We start from the raw sequence: 18,227 nt of genomic DNA on the forward strand, positions 1-18,227 counted from the left end.
TGATCTCCTTTAAAGGAAAATATGCTTGTAAGGTATGTATATTTAGTTAACTAAAAATGATAAAGGTAGAATCAATAATTTACATACTTGAGGGTCAGCTCTTGGGTTCCTGTCACTGGGACATCCTTCATTGTTATAACCCTTGGCAGGTGTCACCCCATCTGGGCAGCAGCTATATCTACAACAAAAGAATAGGTCACAATAAAAGATTCTGTTTAACATGTTGTGTTCCATTAACCTTATCCTGATTAACAAAACTGGCCCACCAATCAAAACGCAATCAATTTTAGTGGTCTGTACTGTATGGATTTTCAGTAATTAGCAGACAGATTCTTACCAGAATTGACACGGCTTCTTATATTTTAAAGTCAGTCTACCCAAACTGGTATTCTTTTTTGTTCTCTATTTATATTGTCAAAGGAATAGAATATTTGCCCAAAGTAAAATGGAGTCTTCTCCAAATTATATTTTTTTTATTTACCCGATTTACTGGGGTCAGTATTAGAAAGCTACAGTTTAACCTAAAATAGGTACTCCTATGGGTTAATCTCTTTGGACCCAATTAATCATAGTATAAATTCAGCACCAAAATGATTGAATGAATGGCCATATGCAAACAATGTGCTCTCTTGTATAGGCAATCCTGGTGGGCATGACATACCATCTAATGAAAACGCATCTGTACTGCCTAAAGGAGAACATCATTTAGTTGGTTTTTAAAAGAGTTATTGCTATATAACATTCCAATCTATACCCTATAACAGTGATGGCGAACCTTGGCACTCCAGATGTTTTGGAACTACATTTCCCATGATGCTCCACTACACTGCAGAGTGCATGAGCATCATGGTAAATGTAGTTCCAAAACATCTGCAGTGCCAAGGTTCGCCATCACTGCCCTATAACCTGCTATCCACTTATAATATCAAAGAGATGGCAGTAAACGGTTGAGATGTTGCTCTATGGGATTTTTAACTACTTACAGGCTTAAGACCAGAGGTACAAACATGATCCAACCACCTACATAAGTCCCTTTTTGGCAGTTTTGGCCATACATGTACACTTTAGAGTTGTCCATGCCTGTGCTCTAAAGAACCACCACTTTTGCCTTATTGTGGGGTCAATAATAGCTATCAGGGAGGATTTCCCAGTCTTTACTTCTGATATTGGTTGGCAAAAGGTGAGATTGTTCTCAATCAACTGGGAATGCATAAACTGGATGACATGAACCTAATTTCTTAAGCCAGTTTGTTTAAACATAACAGGGTAAAATAAATTAAAGATCTCTAGTTCCAAAAAAAGTTCCCCTACTCTTATACTTACTTGAATCCAAATTTCTTTTGGGAGGTCAAACAACAATGCTGTCATTATCATATTAGCGCTACTCTCTACTGTATTGCATTGTGACCTTAGGCAGACGTGGTGACACATCCCAGAGGGTGTTTGCATGTTGGCCATGGCTCACAGGAGGTGGGTTGAATGACACTGGCCATCATTCAACCTGTAATGCCCCGTACACATAGGCGGATTTTCGGTCGGGAAAAAACTTGGATTTTTTTCCGACGTAATTCTGCTCAAGCTTGGCTTGCATACATACGGTCACACAAAAGTTCTCTGAACTTTCGATTGTCAAGAACGCGGTGACATACAACACTATGACAAGCTGAGAAAATTAAGTTCAATGCTTCCGAGCATGCATCAAATTGTTTCCGAGCATGCGTAGGAATTTTGCGCGTAGGAATTTGTAGAGACGATTGTAAAGACGAACTTATTCTGACTGAAAAATAGAGAACCTGCTCTCAATCTTTTGCTGGCTGTAATTCTGCCAGCAAAAGTCCGATGGAGCATACACATGGTCAGAATTTCTGACCAAAAGCTCACATGCGACTTTTGCTGGCAGAATTTCTGATCGTGTGTATGGGACTTAACAGTAGAAGCACTAGTCTTCAGTCTACTGGGGCACCAGGGAGTAGGTCAGTATTTTTTTTTCAACCTGGAATTTAACTTAACCTATAGTAACTATAGTTTATCATTCACTGTCCAGATAACATACCAGTATATAAATATTGTACTGATTGTTATATGCCATTGAACTATTAAATAAAAAAGTTCAGATGTTGATGTGGACAAAAGGTCATATAAGTTTATGATTATGTGCCTACCTTGTTCTCCTGCAATCATTGGTGGGAAGAAAATTGTCATCTGTTTCTGGAGAGCGGGCTGTAAAGATAGATATGCAATCAGCTCCTAACAATTCTTACATGGAATTACTTGCATAAGTAAAAAACAATGATTTCCCAGGCTTCCAATAGATGTCCTAAACAAGAGGAGAACCAGAGTATGATGTAAGCCAGAGGAACTAAAGCTAAAAAATATGCAAGCTCCATTGAAGCAGACCAGTGGGAGGAGGAGCTTCAGGCTGTACCCCAATGCTCCCTCAATGTGACACAGAGGCTCATGCAATTATATATACTCTTGCGGGTGCATCTTACCCCAGTTAGGCTAAACAAAATGGGCATATTAGATACTCCCACTTGCAGCAAATGCTCCAGGGATCATGGGGACCTGATCCATTTAATCTGGCGGTGTCCCAAACTACATATCTATTGGGTGAGAGTACTGAATACAATAAATGCTGTATTCCAGACTTCTATCCCACCTGACCCTAAACCATGTCTTTTGGGCATCTTAGATGACTCCCAACTAGATATCCCTACTAGAGAAGCAGTAGCTAGAGCATTTTTTCAAGCCCGGAGAGTGGTGCATTGATATTGGAAGTCTGCGGATTCTCCTTCTCATAAAGAATGAGTACGTTGAGTGAAACCCTTAGACTAGAGAAGTACATCTACCAACACAGGGGGCACTGCCATAATTTGAAAATCTTTGGGGTCCATGGTTGGATACCCCAGGCCTGAGCCCACTAGAACTGGTGATGGATAAGCTACTCATGGGTTGAGTTAAACTCCTCTAAAGAGTGAATTCTACCATACTTTGGTTAGAAGATGTGATTAGTTGAGTCTGAACCTATTGTTTATTTGTGACTACGCTGTATTGTCATTTTGTGACTCAGGTGAGCTAGAGTCACACTATTGTGCTTGTTTAATGTTATGCAGAACGTTTTCTGATGATTAGGGAACCTAAATGACTATCTTATAATTGTTGTAAACTCTGATATCTGTGCGTTTATTGTTTGATAAAACCTTTCTTGATTAAAAAAATAAATATGCAAGCACTTACTTGGATAGTCCTGCTTGTATCGCGTTAATACAAATTGATCTGAGTTATCATATCCCCAGGTATCTTGCATACTAGGAACCTCTATAAACAGAGAACACATAATTACTGTGCAAGAAAATAACCACCACCACCTGTAAGTTTTATGCTGACTTTACACATAGAAATTTGATGGAGAGATTGTATTATCAATTAAATTTTTTGTTGAAATCTCAAAACAATCAAAGACATAGGTTGGTGGTTTCAATTGATCACAAGAAAAAGAGATATAAATGACCCAGTTTGAACCAGGCAGAAAAATATAATTGCTCTCCGTGACATTGCCATAATTTTATTTTACCATTTTGAGTCACTTTATATCCCAGTTTCATCTCTACTATCAACTTTAAACTTTATCAACAACCAAATTCTAGTGGTTGATCAAACTTGTGCATGGTAGATTGCTTAGCTTCTTGCAATTTTACTTGTGATTCCCAGTGGCTCAAAAGTGGTTAAAATAGACTGAAATTTGTCACATTTATGGCCAGCTTCAGTGTCCAACTCTCAAATTAATATAGGAAAGTATGACAGAGTATTTGGGGCAGAAATATGCTTATGAATGTCAAAGCTCTATTGTAAGCATGTGATGGGTCATCTCACTCTCATTCTTTTACCTTAAGTATATGTGTATTGTCAAATCGAATGGGGAAAGGTTAGAAATTACGTAGATTTTTACTGCTATCTGGGGCGGTGAAACCAGAAAGGTATCCCCTTGTTATTATCAGGTGATAGCACTTTTACTAAACAGGAAGTGAGAAAAAATATGCAACAGGGCAATCGACTATATTAAAATAAAAACTGTTTCTATTGGATGTACACTTCCTGTCTAGTGAAACTGTTGTTACTCTATCCAAAGAAAAAATCATGTGTGTATGTATATGTAATCGTGTGTGTGTGTGTATATATATATATATATATATATATATATATATATATATATATATATATATATATACACACATACACACACTTTTTGCAATCGATTAATTGGCAAGTCTTACATAGTATATGAAATTATGCAGATAGTCAATGTGCTTAAAAGGGGTTGTAAACCAAGGTTTTTCCCCTTAATACATTCTATGCATTAAGGTGAAAAACCTCCTGTGATGCAGCAGCCCCCCTTTTACTTACCTGAACCCGTTCGTTCCAGCGACAGGGATGAGCACACTAGCTCCAGCCAGTGTCTTGGATCCTGATTGGATATATTTGATGCAGCACAGTCATTGGCTCCCTCTGCTGTCAATCAAATCCAATGACGCAGGAGTCGGGGGGAGGGGCAGAGTCCTGCTGTCTGTGTCAATGGACGCAGCAGCAGGACACAAAAGTGCATACACACAAGTGCCCTGAGGAAGAGCGGCTCTCCAAAAGAGGAGGAGCCAGGAGCGCCGCTGAGGGATCCCAGAAGAGGAGGATTGTGGCCACTCTGTGCAAAACTAACTGCACAGAGGAGGCAAGTATGACATGTTTTTTTTTTTTTTTTTTAAATGAACTTTAACATATCCTTTAATACCTACAATGACCGATATGGCAAGTAAATTATTAGATAATCGATCACTAACAAGCTTGAATTAACAAGTTGAATTACTCACTTGCTTTCTTTAGGGTTTTTAACTTCCAAGAGTTATAAATTATGCAGTTGCTAGAATTTTAGGCCATTCACACAGCAGATTCTGTCTTAAGTAATATTACTGACAGCAGTTGACCACAGGAGTTGGATGGTTATGTCTAGTGGGGTCCTAGGGGTACATTAGATCCTTGGAGGACTATAGTAAGCTAGGATTCACCCAAAACTGAAACATCCCTTCTGATCGAGCATTATCGAAAGCAACAACAAACAAGATAAGACTGAAATTAATCTATTTTCAGATCACTTTATTTTATTAGGATTATGAAGGAAGCAGGCTGAGGGGGTCTGTGAAGATATCACTTTTCCATAGCTCCAGGCCTGAGGGATACCAAGGTCTCCTCATAGTTAAACTTGCCTATTGCAACCCCCCATTGGACCTTCCTGATCCAGACTCTGAATTTGTATTCACTGTGATTTAATCCATGTTTAGCTCCATTCTGTATAGATATTCCCATTGTCATAGAACAATAATTATCTGAAAGATATGCACAATCCACCTCAACACTGATCGCTCCACCCAAGAAGTTCCTGGACTGCAAAACACTCCTCACATTATCATGAAAAGTAAGCCAAGCAATTCTGCACAGAAACACCATTTCTACTGCTTGCACCTATAACTTATTCTTTCAGTCATAAGCCATAGCTTTTGACTGTAGGAAATAACAAGAACAAAGAATGACCAGAAAATCATCCTAGAAATACGCAAAACGTATTAATAGAGTTAAAGCGGTTTTGTACCTAAAATTTTATGTTCTTCTTATCTAAATTGCATGGTAACATAGTTACAGTAATGAACATTGAAATAAAATATTATTCAGTACTTACCTTATATTTGTGATGTTTGTGCCGACTTCCGGGCTGTCCTCCCGTGGGAGTAGGCGTGGTTATCGGCCTCGCAATGGTCCCTGGGAAATTTCTTAGCTATTTCCCAAGAATCCATGGGGGACATAGTAATGCCGAAATCTCGTGAGATTTTGGAAGGAGGACACCGGTCACGTGTTCTCTCTCCTGTGTTAGTTTCGTTGCCATGACAACAGGGCGGGAACTTCCGGGGGCACCGCCCATTGTGATGGCAACCACAAACTTTTACAGCGCTGCTCACTGCTATCAGTGAGCATGCGCGAGATGGAGCAGTGGATGCTGGGAGCCCAGCGTCTTCGCTTACAGGAAGTAAATGCCTGTGGGCTTCAGACGCCCACAGTAAAAATGGAAACCGCCGGACTGCTTTTTTAAAAGTTTCCCATTGCAATAAAATCGTCACGCCGGGGGTCAAAAACACGCCGATCGTGACTGCTAAGAGACGGTAGGAATCGCCCACCAGTGACACAGGTAAGAAAAAAACAAAACCGCAGCGGAATCCCGCTTTAAGGCATACAGATTTAATTCTATGTCTGTTATTATCAAGGCATGACTCATGTAGCGCAAATACAAGCTGAACTTACGCTGTGGAAGATAACAAGGCTGCATATTACAGCTCTCAATAACAGATGGTTTTTCGGGCTCATAGGATTCACAAGTCTCTGGGTCATAAAAGTTTCTGTCATTGTCAGCACAAACCACTTGACGTTTTCTTATGCCATTATTGCAGCTTTTAGAACACTATAAAGTGAATATAAACACAGAAGATAATTATAAAAGTATTAATAATCAAAAAATTAAGAGTAAACTAATGCAGCCCCGCCAAGAGTTAGCAGAGGCTGTTATGACATACAGACTATAGTAGATGCCAGTAAGACCCTTGAAAATTATATGAGCAAACCATCCAGGCCTTACATACTAAAATATTGCATCAACAGTCAGGTAACTGAATTGCAAAATAACAAAATGGAAATTATACATATCAGTAATAACTAAAGGCATAATTGCAAGATGAATGCTTTAAAAATACATGTGCAATCAGTACAAGAAGATGCCACTGTATCCTCTCTGAAAAGGGTAATTTCAGGCATTTCAACCACCAATATTTGCAACCCAGCTAGAAGATCATTACTTTACTGAGCACTGGGCTTATACTAAATTAAACGGTTTTAGGTGTTATGCAATGTTTCTAATGGTCTTGAATGTGTACTACCAATGGTATACATGTTCATGTCACTCAGTAGGACTTGTGAGGACAACCTTGTGACAAAATTTTCACAAAGTAGTGTCTGCTACCAGTTGTTACTACAAGAGGGAGCATATTAACTTAGCCACTTTGGCTCCCTTCCTAACCAGAGCACTTTTTGCGATATGGCACTGCATCGCTTTAACTGACAATTGCACTGTCATGCGATGTTGCACCAAAACAAAATTGATGTCCTTTTTCCCACAAATAAAGCTTTCTTTTGGTGGTATTCGATTTTTATTTTTTCCGCTATAAACAAAAAAAAAAACGTCAATTTAAAAAAAAAAAAAAAAAACAATATTTTTTACTTTTTGCTATAATAAATATCTCCAAAAAATATATAAAAAAAACACATTTCTTTCTCAGTTTAGGCCAACATGTATTCTTCTACATAATTTTGTTTAAAAAAAAAAAAATTACAATAAGCATATATTGGTTTGCGCAAAAGTTATAGCGTCTACAAAATAGGGGATAGATTTATGGCATTTTTATTATAAATTTTTTTTAATAGTAATGGTGGCAATCTGCGATTTTTATCGTGACTGTGACATTGCAGCGGACACATCAGAAACTTTTGACACTATTTTGGGACCAGTGACAAAAATGCACTGATTACTGTGTCACTGGCAGGGAAGGGGTTAAACACTAGGGGGCCCTTAATGACGCTGGCCCCTCACTACTGGCCGTTTTACATATTTCCAATACTTTTGGAGGATACTCGGGAATTAGGATCAACTGGGCCAAGTCAATGCTCTTCCCCCTAGATGAGGGCGCCCTCCGCGGAGCGGCCTCCACGCCCATGCGCGGGGTGGAGGATTTCCGCTACCTGGGGGTCCTGGTAAAAAAAAAAGCCACTCGGATTTCATTAGGAAAAAAATCTGACGCCTGTCCTTTCAACTCTCAGATCCAAATGCTTGTCATGGGTGAATTTGCCTCTCAATCTACTAGGTCGCATCAACTTACTCAAAATGATCATGTTACATAAATTTAACTATCTGTTTCGGAATTGTCCGGTGTGTATCCCTGTTGCCTTCTTTAAAGAAATAGACAAGTGCATAAGATCCTTTACCTTAAGTGGAGTGATCCCAAGATTGCCCAATTCACGCTCTGGCTGCCTGCCCACCTGGGTGGACTGGCCCTTCCCAATTTTCAAGTCTATTCTTGGGCGGCAGTTCTAGTGACGGTCCAGTGGTGGTACCAGGAGTCTAAATCCAATGCGGCGGTCTGCCTGGAGGAGAACTGTTTGGGCTCACTGGCTGCAGGGGGCATACGTGACGAAACCGGGACCGACTAGAGCAGGGATGGCGAACCTTGGCACCCCAGATGTTTTGGAACTACATTTCCCATGATGCTCATGCACGCTGCAGTGTAGGGGAGCATCATGGGAAATGTAGTTCCAAAACATCTGGGGTTCCAAGGTTCGCTATCCCTGGACTAGAGCGTCATTGCGGGTGTGGACTGCTGCCCGGCGGTGCTTTAAGCGCCGGATCGGTGGTCTCTGGCACAACCCCTATGGGGTAACCCCACCCTACCACGCTTCCAATCCATCCCAGATCCCCAGTTGTGGGCCAGATATGGCATTACAACACTGGACCATATCATGCCCCAGGGTGCCCTACTGCAGTTTACTGATTTGAAGGCCAAATACAACTTACCAAGCTGGATGGGATAAGGATATCTGCAACTTAAACATGCTGCCAGGGCTCAATTCCCTTGCCCGCCCACACTCAAGGCTGACCCTATAGAGGAGCTACTGATCCCGCGGGACCTAACTAAACCCTTATCCACTCTATATGGTGCACTCCTGGGTAATGATTCCCCCAAGCTAGAGAAACTATGGGAAACATGGCACAGTGACATTACCTCACTAGACAGGGAAGGATGGGAGGAGGACTGTTTAGGATATGGCCCCAAATTGGCTATCTCCACTAAAGACAAACTCATACAGGTAACATTTTTGCACAGAATATACTATACTCCCCAAAGACTTTACAGAATATTTCCGGATAGGGACCTTGAGTGTCCTAGATGTAAAGCACACAAAGGAACATTCTTTCATATGTTCTGGGACTGTCCCATCATCTCAACCCACTGGACGAAGGTATTTGGGGAAATAAACCCTAGACTGCAGCTGTCCCTCCCAATGCTACCTGAGTTAGCTTTATTGGGGGTTCAGGATGACGAACAACGCTCTCATCACTCCAAATTACAATTTTCATTCCTTCTCTTTTAAGCTAAAAAAGAAATACTCCTTAAATGGATTATGCCAACCCGCCCCCCTCTTCCTGGAGGGCACAGATTGGAGCTGACCTACCTATGTATAGGATCACATATATAAACAGGGGTTGTCAATGGAAATACGAAAAAGTGTTGGCCCCCCTGGACCTCAGACTAGTACACTGAGGAGGACTACATGTACTAGCATAGATACTACTGCCAGATAATGTTTGGATTGTAAATCCTGTGTAATTCTGTTTCTATGACTGTATACTTTTGATGCATGTTTTGCTGTACACTGTATCTTGACCTGTATGCGCACAAATACTTCTTCATGTAATGTTCTGTACCATATCAATGGATATACTGTTTAATTCATCTACATTACAACAATAAAGCACCTTTGTTTGTTAAAAAAAAACACTAGGGGGCAATCAAGGGGTTAAGTGTGTCCTAGGGAGTGATTCTAACTGCCCAGCCATGCCATTGTGCCAACGTACATCGTCGTGTGCTGATCGGCAAGCAGTTAACTACCAAACAGGATACGTCTACTTTTTTCTATAAGTCCCAATTGCCACTGCTCATGGACAGGTATGGACTTACCTAAAAAAAGAATTAGCCTTGTTCAATAAAAAAAAAAATCACAGTGAAGGTTAGTTATGATACTGCACCTATAAACCAGCACTTGTTAAAAAGAACTATTTTCTGTCTAAGATAATTCAGATAATTGGAATGTGGTCAGGGTATCTTGGTGAAAAAATGTCACAGGTAAGGCACTGCTATGATAATTTAAGCTGCTAATGCAAATAGGAAGTTTTTAAAGTAAAACTGCTTTTTAAACAATACAGTGGTAGTGCACAGAGTTTGGGAAACACCGGTCTACTGAAAAGGTTTGAATAACTGATTGACCTTTTAGTCTAAAAAGAGGTAAGTACATTTACATGTTGAGACTTGAAATTTTGAAAACCACAAATCCATGCATACTAAAAGTGTGCGATATATAAAGATAATGTTTCGTACCAAGCCCCACTCTCCAATGTGCCAGCCAATTTCCTGAACGCAGTTTTCACCATAGCACAGTTGGCTGTCTGATGGTTTGACCTGATGCATGCAAGCCGTGTCCTGAACAATGGCACCAGTGTCTGTTCTGCAAGTTACTGTTCGTTTCTGTATTCCTTCTCCACATTCTGTTGAGCACTGGAAGACAATACCTGACTTTTAACAATATATTCTGATTTTTTGATTTTTTTTTATCGTGACAAAGGAAATAAAATTAAAGCGGAGTTCCACCCACATTTTTCATTCCTCACCATGCAACAATAATGTGCATCCTTAAAATGAATTGGCAATTTTTTTTTCTGCTCACCTACCTGATTTATGCCTATATATAATGTGACTTCCTCCTCTAGGGGGCCGCGGCCGCAGACGTCATTTCCAATTTTGCATTGGCTCTTAGGAGAGCTCGGTCAGCTTGGCATGGAGTCTATGGAAATTCTTGGCCAGCTTGGCATTGCACGGCTTCAGTAACATTCAACATTGGCGTCTATGGAAAATCTTGGTCAGCTTGCCATGGCTGTGCCATGGTAAGCTGACCAAGATTGCTCTGCACTCTACATGCGCAAGATCAGCAGCCAGCATGCATGGAATCCAGAAAGAAGGACACTGTGGCTACAGATGCCCACACTGGAGATGGCCACGCTGTGTAGGAACTTCACAAAGTAAGAAAATGATGCTGCACAAATAGAAAACTGGGCATAGTTTACAGCATACCTTTGTTACATTACATGCATATTCTAGGGGTATTTTTATCTTAAATGTCATATTTCGGGCGGAACTCCACTTTAATAACAGAAACAAAATGAGGTAAATAGAGAGATACCAAAAATAAAGTGTAGCATTACATTTTATAACATTGTAGTTCAAGATATGGAACACCCTAAACAACAATCTTATAAAGAGTCAACTGAGATTGACAACATAATGTTTTTTGTCTTGCTATTTCCCAATAATTAGATGTGTATACAGTGAGGCAAAAAAGTATTTAGGCTCCATGCACACTGAAGCTCAAAAAAGCTATTTCTGGACGCCAGATTGCTGGCAGAAAACACTGGTTGAAAAACCTGCTTTTAACAGCGTTTTATACTAGCGTTAATGAGCGTTTTACAGCGTTAGTGTTAATGGGCGTTTTTTATAAAAATACACAGAGGACACTCCAAAAATCCCACAATACATTGAAAAATAGAATGCCGAACACTAATGAACGAGCGTTAATGAGCGTTAATGAGCGTTTGTCGTTTTTTGCCGCTGAAAAACGGCACTTTGAACGCGAATTTCTGGCGTTCAGAAAAAAGCCCATAAACTCCACTGCTCATTAAAGCTGAAAAACGTCCATGTGTGCATGGACACATAGGCTAACATAGAGTGGAGTTTATGGGCTTTTACAAAAAACGCCCAAACTCCAATAAACTGCAGTTTATCAGCTTCAGTGTGCATGGAGCCTTAGTCAGCCACCAATTGTGCAAGTTCTCCCACTTAAAAAGATGAGAGGCCTGTAATTGTCATCATAGGTATACCTCAACTATGAGAGACAAAATGTGGAAACAAATCCAGACAATCACATTGTCTGATTTTTGAAAGAATTAATTTGCAAATTATGGTGGAAAATAAGTATTTGGTCACCTACAAATAAGCAAGATTTCTGGCTCTCACAGACCTGTATCATCTTCTTTAAGAGGCTCCTCTCATTACCTGTATTAATGGCACCTGTTTGAACTTGTTATCAGTATAAAAGTCACCTGTCCACAACCTCAGTCACACTCCAAACTCCACTATGGTGAAGACCAAAGAGCTGTCGAAGGACACCAGAAACAAAATTATAGACTTGCACCAGACTGGGAAGACTGAATCTGCAATTGGCAAGCAGCTTGGTGTGAAGAAATCAACTGTGAGAGTACACCCCTCACATTTTTGTAAATATTTTATTATGTCTTTTCATGTGGCAACACTGAGGAAATTACACTTTGCTACAATGTAAAGTAGTGAGTGCACAGCTGGTATAACAGTATAAATTTGCTGTCCCCTCAAAATAACTCAACACACAGCCGTTAATGTCTAAACCGCTGGCAACAAAAGTGTGTACACCCCTTGCAATGGCAAGGTCTATATCAGAAGTGAATAAACAGGTAAGGAGTGTCAGAAATGTACTATATGCCATATCTGTAACTAGGTTCCCTGTTTTATGCCTACATATTAACAATGTGTTGATTTTCTTCTGCTGCATTGGAGACATTCATATGTTGGTTGTAAATGTACTTGCTATGTTATTCTAAAAAAGAAATTAAAAAAAAGAAATATACTGTAGATGTGGATTTCCTCTTTTAAAGTAAAATATAATGTGGCAATGCGGATCTCACTTTCTGAAGAGGTTAGTTGCCTGGTTATCTTGCAGATCAGGAGTTTTATTGACACTGATTTGCTAATGTGCGTGCTTGTTCCTGCTTCTAGGCCTTTACAAGGAACCTGGCAGCCTAGAAATATCATTGCTAACTTGCGTCTGAAAATGTGAACTCTGAGTGCTGGTTCCCACAGGGGCGACACGACTCGCAGCGTGACTCACAGACGCGACCTGCACACGACTTCAGCAGCGACTTGCAAAACGACTTCTGTATAGAAGTCAATGCAAGTCGCCTGAAGTTGCCCCAAAGGCGACCTTTTTCTAAGTCGGAGCAACTTCAGTCGCTCCTATTAGAACGGTTCCATAGTACAGAATGGAGCGCGACTTGTCGCGGTAGTGTGAACGGGCACTATCCGAATCTTTGCTTTGCTACATACTGGGTTGTTGACTCATAACACATGCGTACAGCAAAATCAGTACCTTAAGCCTTCAAATTTGTTTCAAATGAATGATGCATTATGAGGAGTAGTTAACTGAGGATGGGAATCTTCGCCACAGAAAGCTTACATCTTTACAACCTGGAGGGCTGTGGTAGCTGCTATATTTCTTTGCTTACAGGTTTTCTTTAAAAAGACATTATCAGAACATGTGCAAGGTGGCACTCACTGTTGTCCATTGCCCTGTGTTCCATTTAGCGCATGCTCGGAGATTGCAGACCTGCTGGGTGGCTGGCTTTTCTGTAAACGCAGTGCACTCTGCATCGTTTACTGTTTGTTGGGAGGCTCTGCCTTCATAGGAAATGCAGTACACAGACCGAGTCTGAGTGCCACCACCACAAGTGGCTGTGCATGGTCCCCACTCACCAATCTTCCAGCTGAAAGTCATATGAAAAGTGTGAGGATTTTATAAATGTATTTATCCTACAGAAGATTTGAAACAGAGCATCTGGCAATTAAGCTGATCGTTCCATGAGCTACCTTTACCAGGCTTCAAGAGCTCTGCTGGCAATTTCATTTTAAATCTGGAATTTCAATCTAAAGTATTATATGTAATATATAATTATTTTTAGTTAGTGTTTATTTTTAGTGTTTTGTGATCTGACTTTCACAGTAGTTAACAACTACTGAGATATTAACCACATAGGACATGTATCATTTAGGTGGCTCACATGGCTGAATGCTAGCCCGATTACCCATAGTACAGAGACATGGTAAGGTTTTGGCAGCATTTTTGCTTTTTAATGATATGTAGACTGAGTATTAAAAAGAAATAAGCATTTAAAATCTGCTGACATACAAGGAGTTAAAGTGTTATCTCAACATTTCATATACCTTATATGTGCTTGTTTTACCATATACCTGTAGGTAAAAGGATCCTGTTCTCTTTGTATTATTTTGTGTGCTATTCCTGGTGTCCAGGTCAGTCCCTCTGCTTCCCTATTTAAAACTGACCACACTAAGCTGGAGAGCACAGCGTGGTCAGTTCTCTAGCTATGCTGGGAACTCAGCCTGCTCTCCTTCAATGCTTAGACTTGATCTTTTACTGGTTCACTGAGCTCCAATAGTATAGCTTGTGCTCTGAGAGGAGATATGCATCTCTCCTACACAGCAGCCTTGCTGCCTGCCCCTGCTCTCCCCTGCCTATTCACAGAAAGCTTTGGATTTTGAGAATGGGTTCATGGAATGCAAAGTGTTCAGTGATTGGGCAAGTCAAAAGGAGAAAATGAGAGGTGGGTAAGTCCAGCTGTAAAGGAAATTATAGGTGCTGTATAGGACACCCCTAGCTGGTGTTGCAGAGCTATACTACTCAGTGATACGGTAAATTGTAAAAAAGAAATAAAGCACCATTAGGTGGCATATGGCCAACTCATTGTGTACCATCAGATTTGAAAAACGTATTGTTTTCTAGAGTTCTTTAAAATAACTGCATATTACATTTTTACTGTAGGTCCACAATAAAACATCACAGGGTTGTGGTCAAAATGGTTGGCAGTTGTGCTCAGTGGCATTCTTCATTAGATACGATTGCTTTAATGCAAAATGCTCTTTTTCAATAAATACATTACATGCAGCATATGGGAAAAAAAAGTTTTAAAAGATATGCTCACTTTTTTTTTTTTCTCTAAATTCCAACTCCTCTATGTACCAATATAACATTCATGTACTTTTTTTTTGCAAAAATATGAAAGCTTTAAATTACATCTGCAGGTACTTCTCATATCCCCATCCATGTTTCCAAACATATCCATTGCTTCTGCCTTACTTCCTGGTCGGACTAGAGGTCATAATACGAGTTCCCGCTATGCAGAGACGTGAACGGAGCTTGACAGTAGAGTGTGTGTCCACTCACTCCTATGTACTGGTATAAAGATGGCCAAACACTATGCCATCTGATTGAATATTGTGTATTTAGTGAGAAAGGTGATCACTGAATGATTGCATTAAATTAAAAAAAACATACAGCTGGGAGTAGGTGGGTAGATAGGAGAGTGGATGATGCAGGGTGTGTGCTAATGAGGTAAGCTTGTCAACTTCTTCCTGTGTCATGACCTCTAGTATGACCAGGAAGTAAGGCAGAAGCAATGGATATGTTTGGAAACATGGATGAGGACAAGATATGTGTCTGTAGATTTAATGGAAAGCTTTGATATTTTTGCAAAAAAAGTACATGAATGCTATATTGGTACATAGGGGAGCTGGCATTTAGAAGAGAAAAAAAAGGTGAGCTTATCCTTTAAATCTTTGCACCAGACATGTAAGATCCTAAAGCTTTAAGCACCCGCTGCACCAAGCCCACTTCCAAAAATCACCAGAATGTAAAAACCCAAGAAGAAGCAACACACACTTTTTATTGATTATTATATATTTTTTCACATTTTGGTTGTGCATTAAACATTCTAAATACATTCAGTTGCATTTTTTATAAACCGATTATTTGCGTGTACATTTTTTTTATCAGGGGAGTCCTTCTATGGAATAATGCACAATGTTTATCCAAATTAAATTCTGCAGTGTGAACTACAATTTAGCTCATTGTTGTAAATATGAATATAAAAATGTTATCAAGATTTTTTTACAGCCAGTATTTTGCTGCTTTTATAAAAAATAAAGTTTCTGGCCTCGCAGCACTGAACCAGAAATCGACTGGAGTATTTAAGAGATGGTATGTGGAATCAAAGAGATCTTAAATATTGTATGTGTGTATTTTAAATCTACGTACAAGAGAATTCCATGTGTAGGTTGGAACAACAAAAACGTTGATCCATGTTGATCTATAAACCTCAGGCAGATGCCAATATTCTCCAACATTTGTATTAACCCCTGGATCATTTAATGCACAAATGATCTGCAAAAAATATAGCTGGTGATAGTAAGAAAGATATTCATTTTATTTTCAAGTTTGGCCGTTCATTGGTATACACAGCATACATTCTTCCATGTGAAAGCAAAGCTTGAAAAACACAAGGAAATTCAATCATTGGTCACCAACAGACTGTAGGTTTTAGTACCCTTTAGAAGACACTGCAAAGGTCAGTAGGTTAATGCAAAGCTGCACCCAGTAAAAACATTTTTCTCTCGTTTACCTGGTCATTTTTGTGTTCACTATTCGACTCCACATTGTTGGCTGATATATGTAAGACATCCTTTTACACAGAATAAACACATATAAATGCATTGTATGCATAATAACTATATTTACATTACAGTTCAGGTTATTTTTTTGGGGTGAAGAAGAAAAGAAAGTAGGTTGTAGTGGTCCACTGCAGTGAGAGTTTCTCCAGGTGGCAGACAGGAAAACTTACTGATAAAATTTAAGATTAATATGATTCAGAAGGTCCTCCGAAATAAAAAGATCCAATTTTCAAGAATGATCAATTTAGCAGGGATCCATTGTAAGGGACATGAAAAAGTAAAATCCAAATAAAGAAGGATCATTGTAGTAAGACTCGCTGTTAAGACCTTAAAGTGACACTAAACGATATCCTTATTCACCAAAAAATTTTTTTTAAATAACTTGTTATTGTGTTTTTCTGTCTTCTTCTAACAGCCGTCATGAACTTTTGAGCCTAGCCTTCCCCCCCTCACTTTCATTTGTTTTAAACAAACTGCACGTTAGCTATGGTCAGTCATGTGCACTGCTTTATGCACACTGCAAGTCTCGGTCTACAGTTCCTAGTCCATCTCAGGAGCAGATAACAGGGGGTGGCTCCTAGATACAATGGGACCATGGAGGATCAACATAGCCACCCTCTAACAGGAAGTCTGATCACAGCAGCAAAACCAAAAGTAATTTAGAGATTTGTGGAAGGCTGGTAGAAGTTAATTTTTGATTTTATAGTACTTCAATAGTTTCTTTTCTTTTAAACCTGATTTTAGTGTCACTTTAAGACCAAGAACAAGAAAATCTGATTCTTAGAGTCAGGAGAAATATTTCACCAAAATATCAGTATCATGATGTGGAAATAGGAAATTATTAAGGTGTAAGTCAAGGCAAAATTTCCTTTGTCAAAAGTCATAGGCAAAGACCTCCAGTTAATGCGCCATTCCTGTTGCATTATTGTTTTGCAGGTTAATATATTTATATATCTGATATTACATTTCCAATAACTGTTTTTCTAGGCTATGTTCTGCAACATTTCTGAAACATAGATCTCAGTGGGCTAAAGAAGCCTTCATGATGCCACTGCCTTTTGATTTCAGTGGGGATTGGATAATACCCTTGAAAATTAGTGACCACTAGAAAGGCATGTAGAGCCAATCCAGGCAGCTTGATTTGTTAGCAACCTTGGTAGGTACATAGACTAATGAAATTTTAATGGTAAAGATATACATTTGATCCCCTTCTGAGACACATTTTAAAATTGTATTATACAATACTTCTACAATTTTTCCATTTAGTAGGCAAAATCCTGTGCCTTTACGGATGAGTTTTTTCTTTTCAATGTAAACCAAATCGGGTGCCTTTACAGCACTAGGTCGTTCAGCCTACTAGGAGCTACAAACAAATGTGCCATAATAGTTTTTTCACTCCACTAAGTCAGATGGTACCAATTCAGTGAATACTGCTCCTACACTGCTACTTTTAAAAAAAAGGACATGTGACATAGTTTTAGATTACTTTTGTTTAAGATACCTTTACAAATACAACATAATTTTTAAGAGGGATTGTGTATTGTGCACATCCCTGCGATTCTTTTTGTTGCCATTTCTTTATTCTGATGCCTTAACTTTTACTTTAAGACTGCAAAAGAATTGTTTTGGTTGTTGGCTTAAAAAGAAAAGTATCAAATCACATGCCCAAGAAAAAGTCTAGAGTTTTATGTGGCCCCTTATAGTCTCAAAATGTCCATAATCTAAAGGGAAAGTGAGTTATCATGATGATAATTCCATTGATTTAATGCTGGGAGGCAATAACTGATGTCAGGGTTGTATCCCAATGTTGGGACCAGTGGTAGTTGTCACATCTGCTTCCCCTGTATTACACCACTGGATAGCAGTGGTGACAACAAAATATTCATAAATACAATATGCATACCAAATATCAAATATATGATATTTGTAGATGTGTGGTACTTTGAAATAACTGTAAATCAGATAAAGGAAATCATGTAA

The 18,227-nt window shown here is 39.3% G+C and overlaps 1 protein-coding gene across 5 annotated transcripts in view; it reads right to left on the minus strand.

Annotated features, from left to right (window-relative positions):
• Positions 1-18,227, minus strand: part of PAPLN (papilin, proteoglycan like sulfated glycoprotein) — a 181,735-nt gene that overhangs the window by 36,764 nt on the left and 126,744 nt on the right. For 4 of the 5 annotated variants that reach the window (XM_077464576.1, XM_077464578.1, XM_077464575.1 and 1 more), the window contains 7 exons: positions 16,199-16,258; positions 13,282-13,489; positions 10,242-10,418; positions 6,343-6,499; positions 3,238-3,318; positions 2,163-2,220; positions 88-178 (listed from right to left, as the gene is read on the minus strand). In XM_077464576.1, the coding sequence (XP_077320702.1) occupies positions 88-178; positions 2,163-2,220; positions 3,238-3,318; positions 6,343-6,499; positions 10,242-10,418; positions 13,282-13,489; positions 16,199-16,258 (832 nt within the window). The remainder of the gene's footprint in view (positions 1-87; positions 179-2,162; positions 2,221-3,237; positions 3,319-6,342; positions 6,500-10,241; positions 10,419-13,281; positions 13,490-16,198; positions 16,259-18,227) is intronic. The other variant, XM_077464579.1, reaches the window with a different exon arrangement.

This window comes from Lithobates pipiens, unplaced genomic scaffold, assembly GCF_037356315.1.
Source record: "Lithobates pipiens isolate NorthernLeopardFrog02 unplaced genomic scaffold, aLitPip1_a1.2 Scaffold_30, whole genome shotgun sequence".
NCBI classification, from domain to species: domain Eukaryota; kingdom Metazoa; phylum Chordata; class Amphibia; order Anura; family Ranidae; genus Lithobates; species Lithobates pipiens.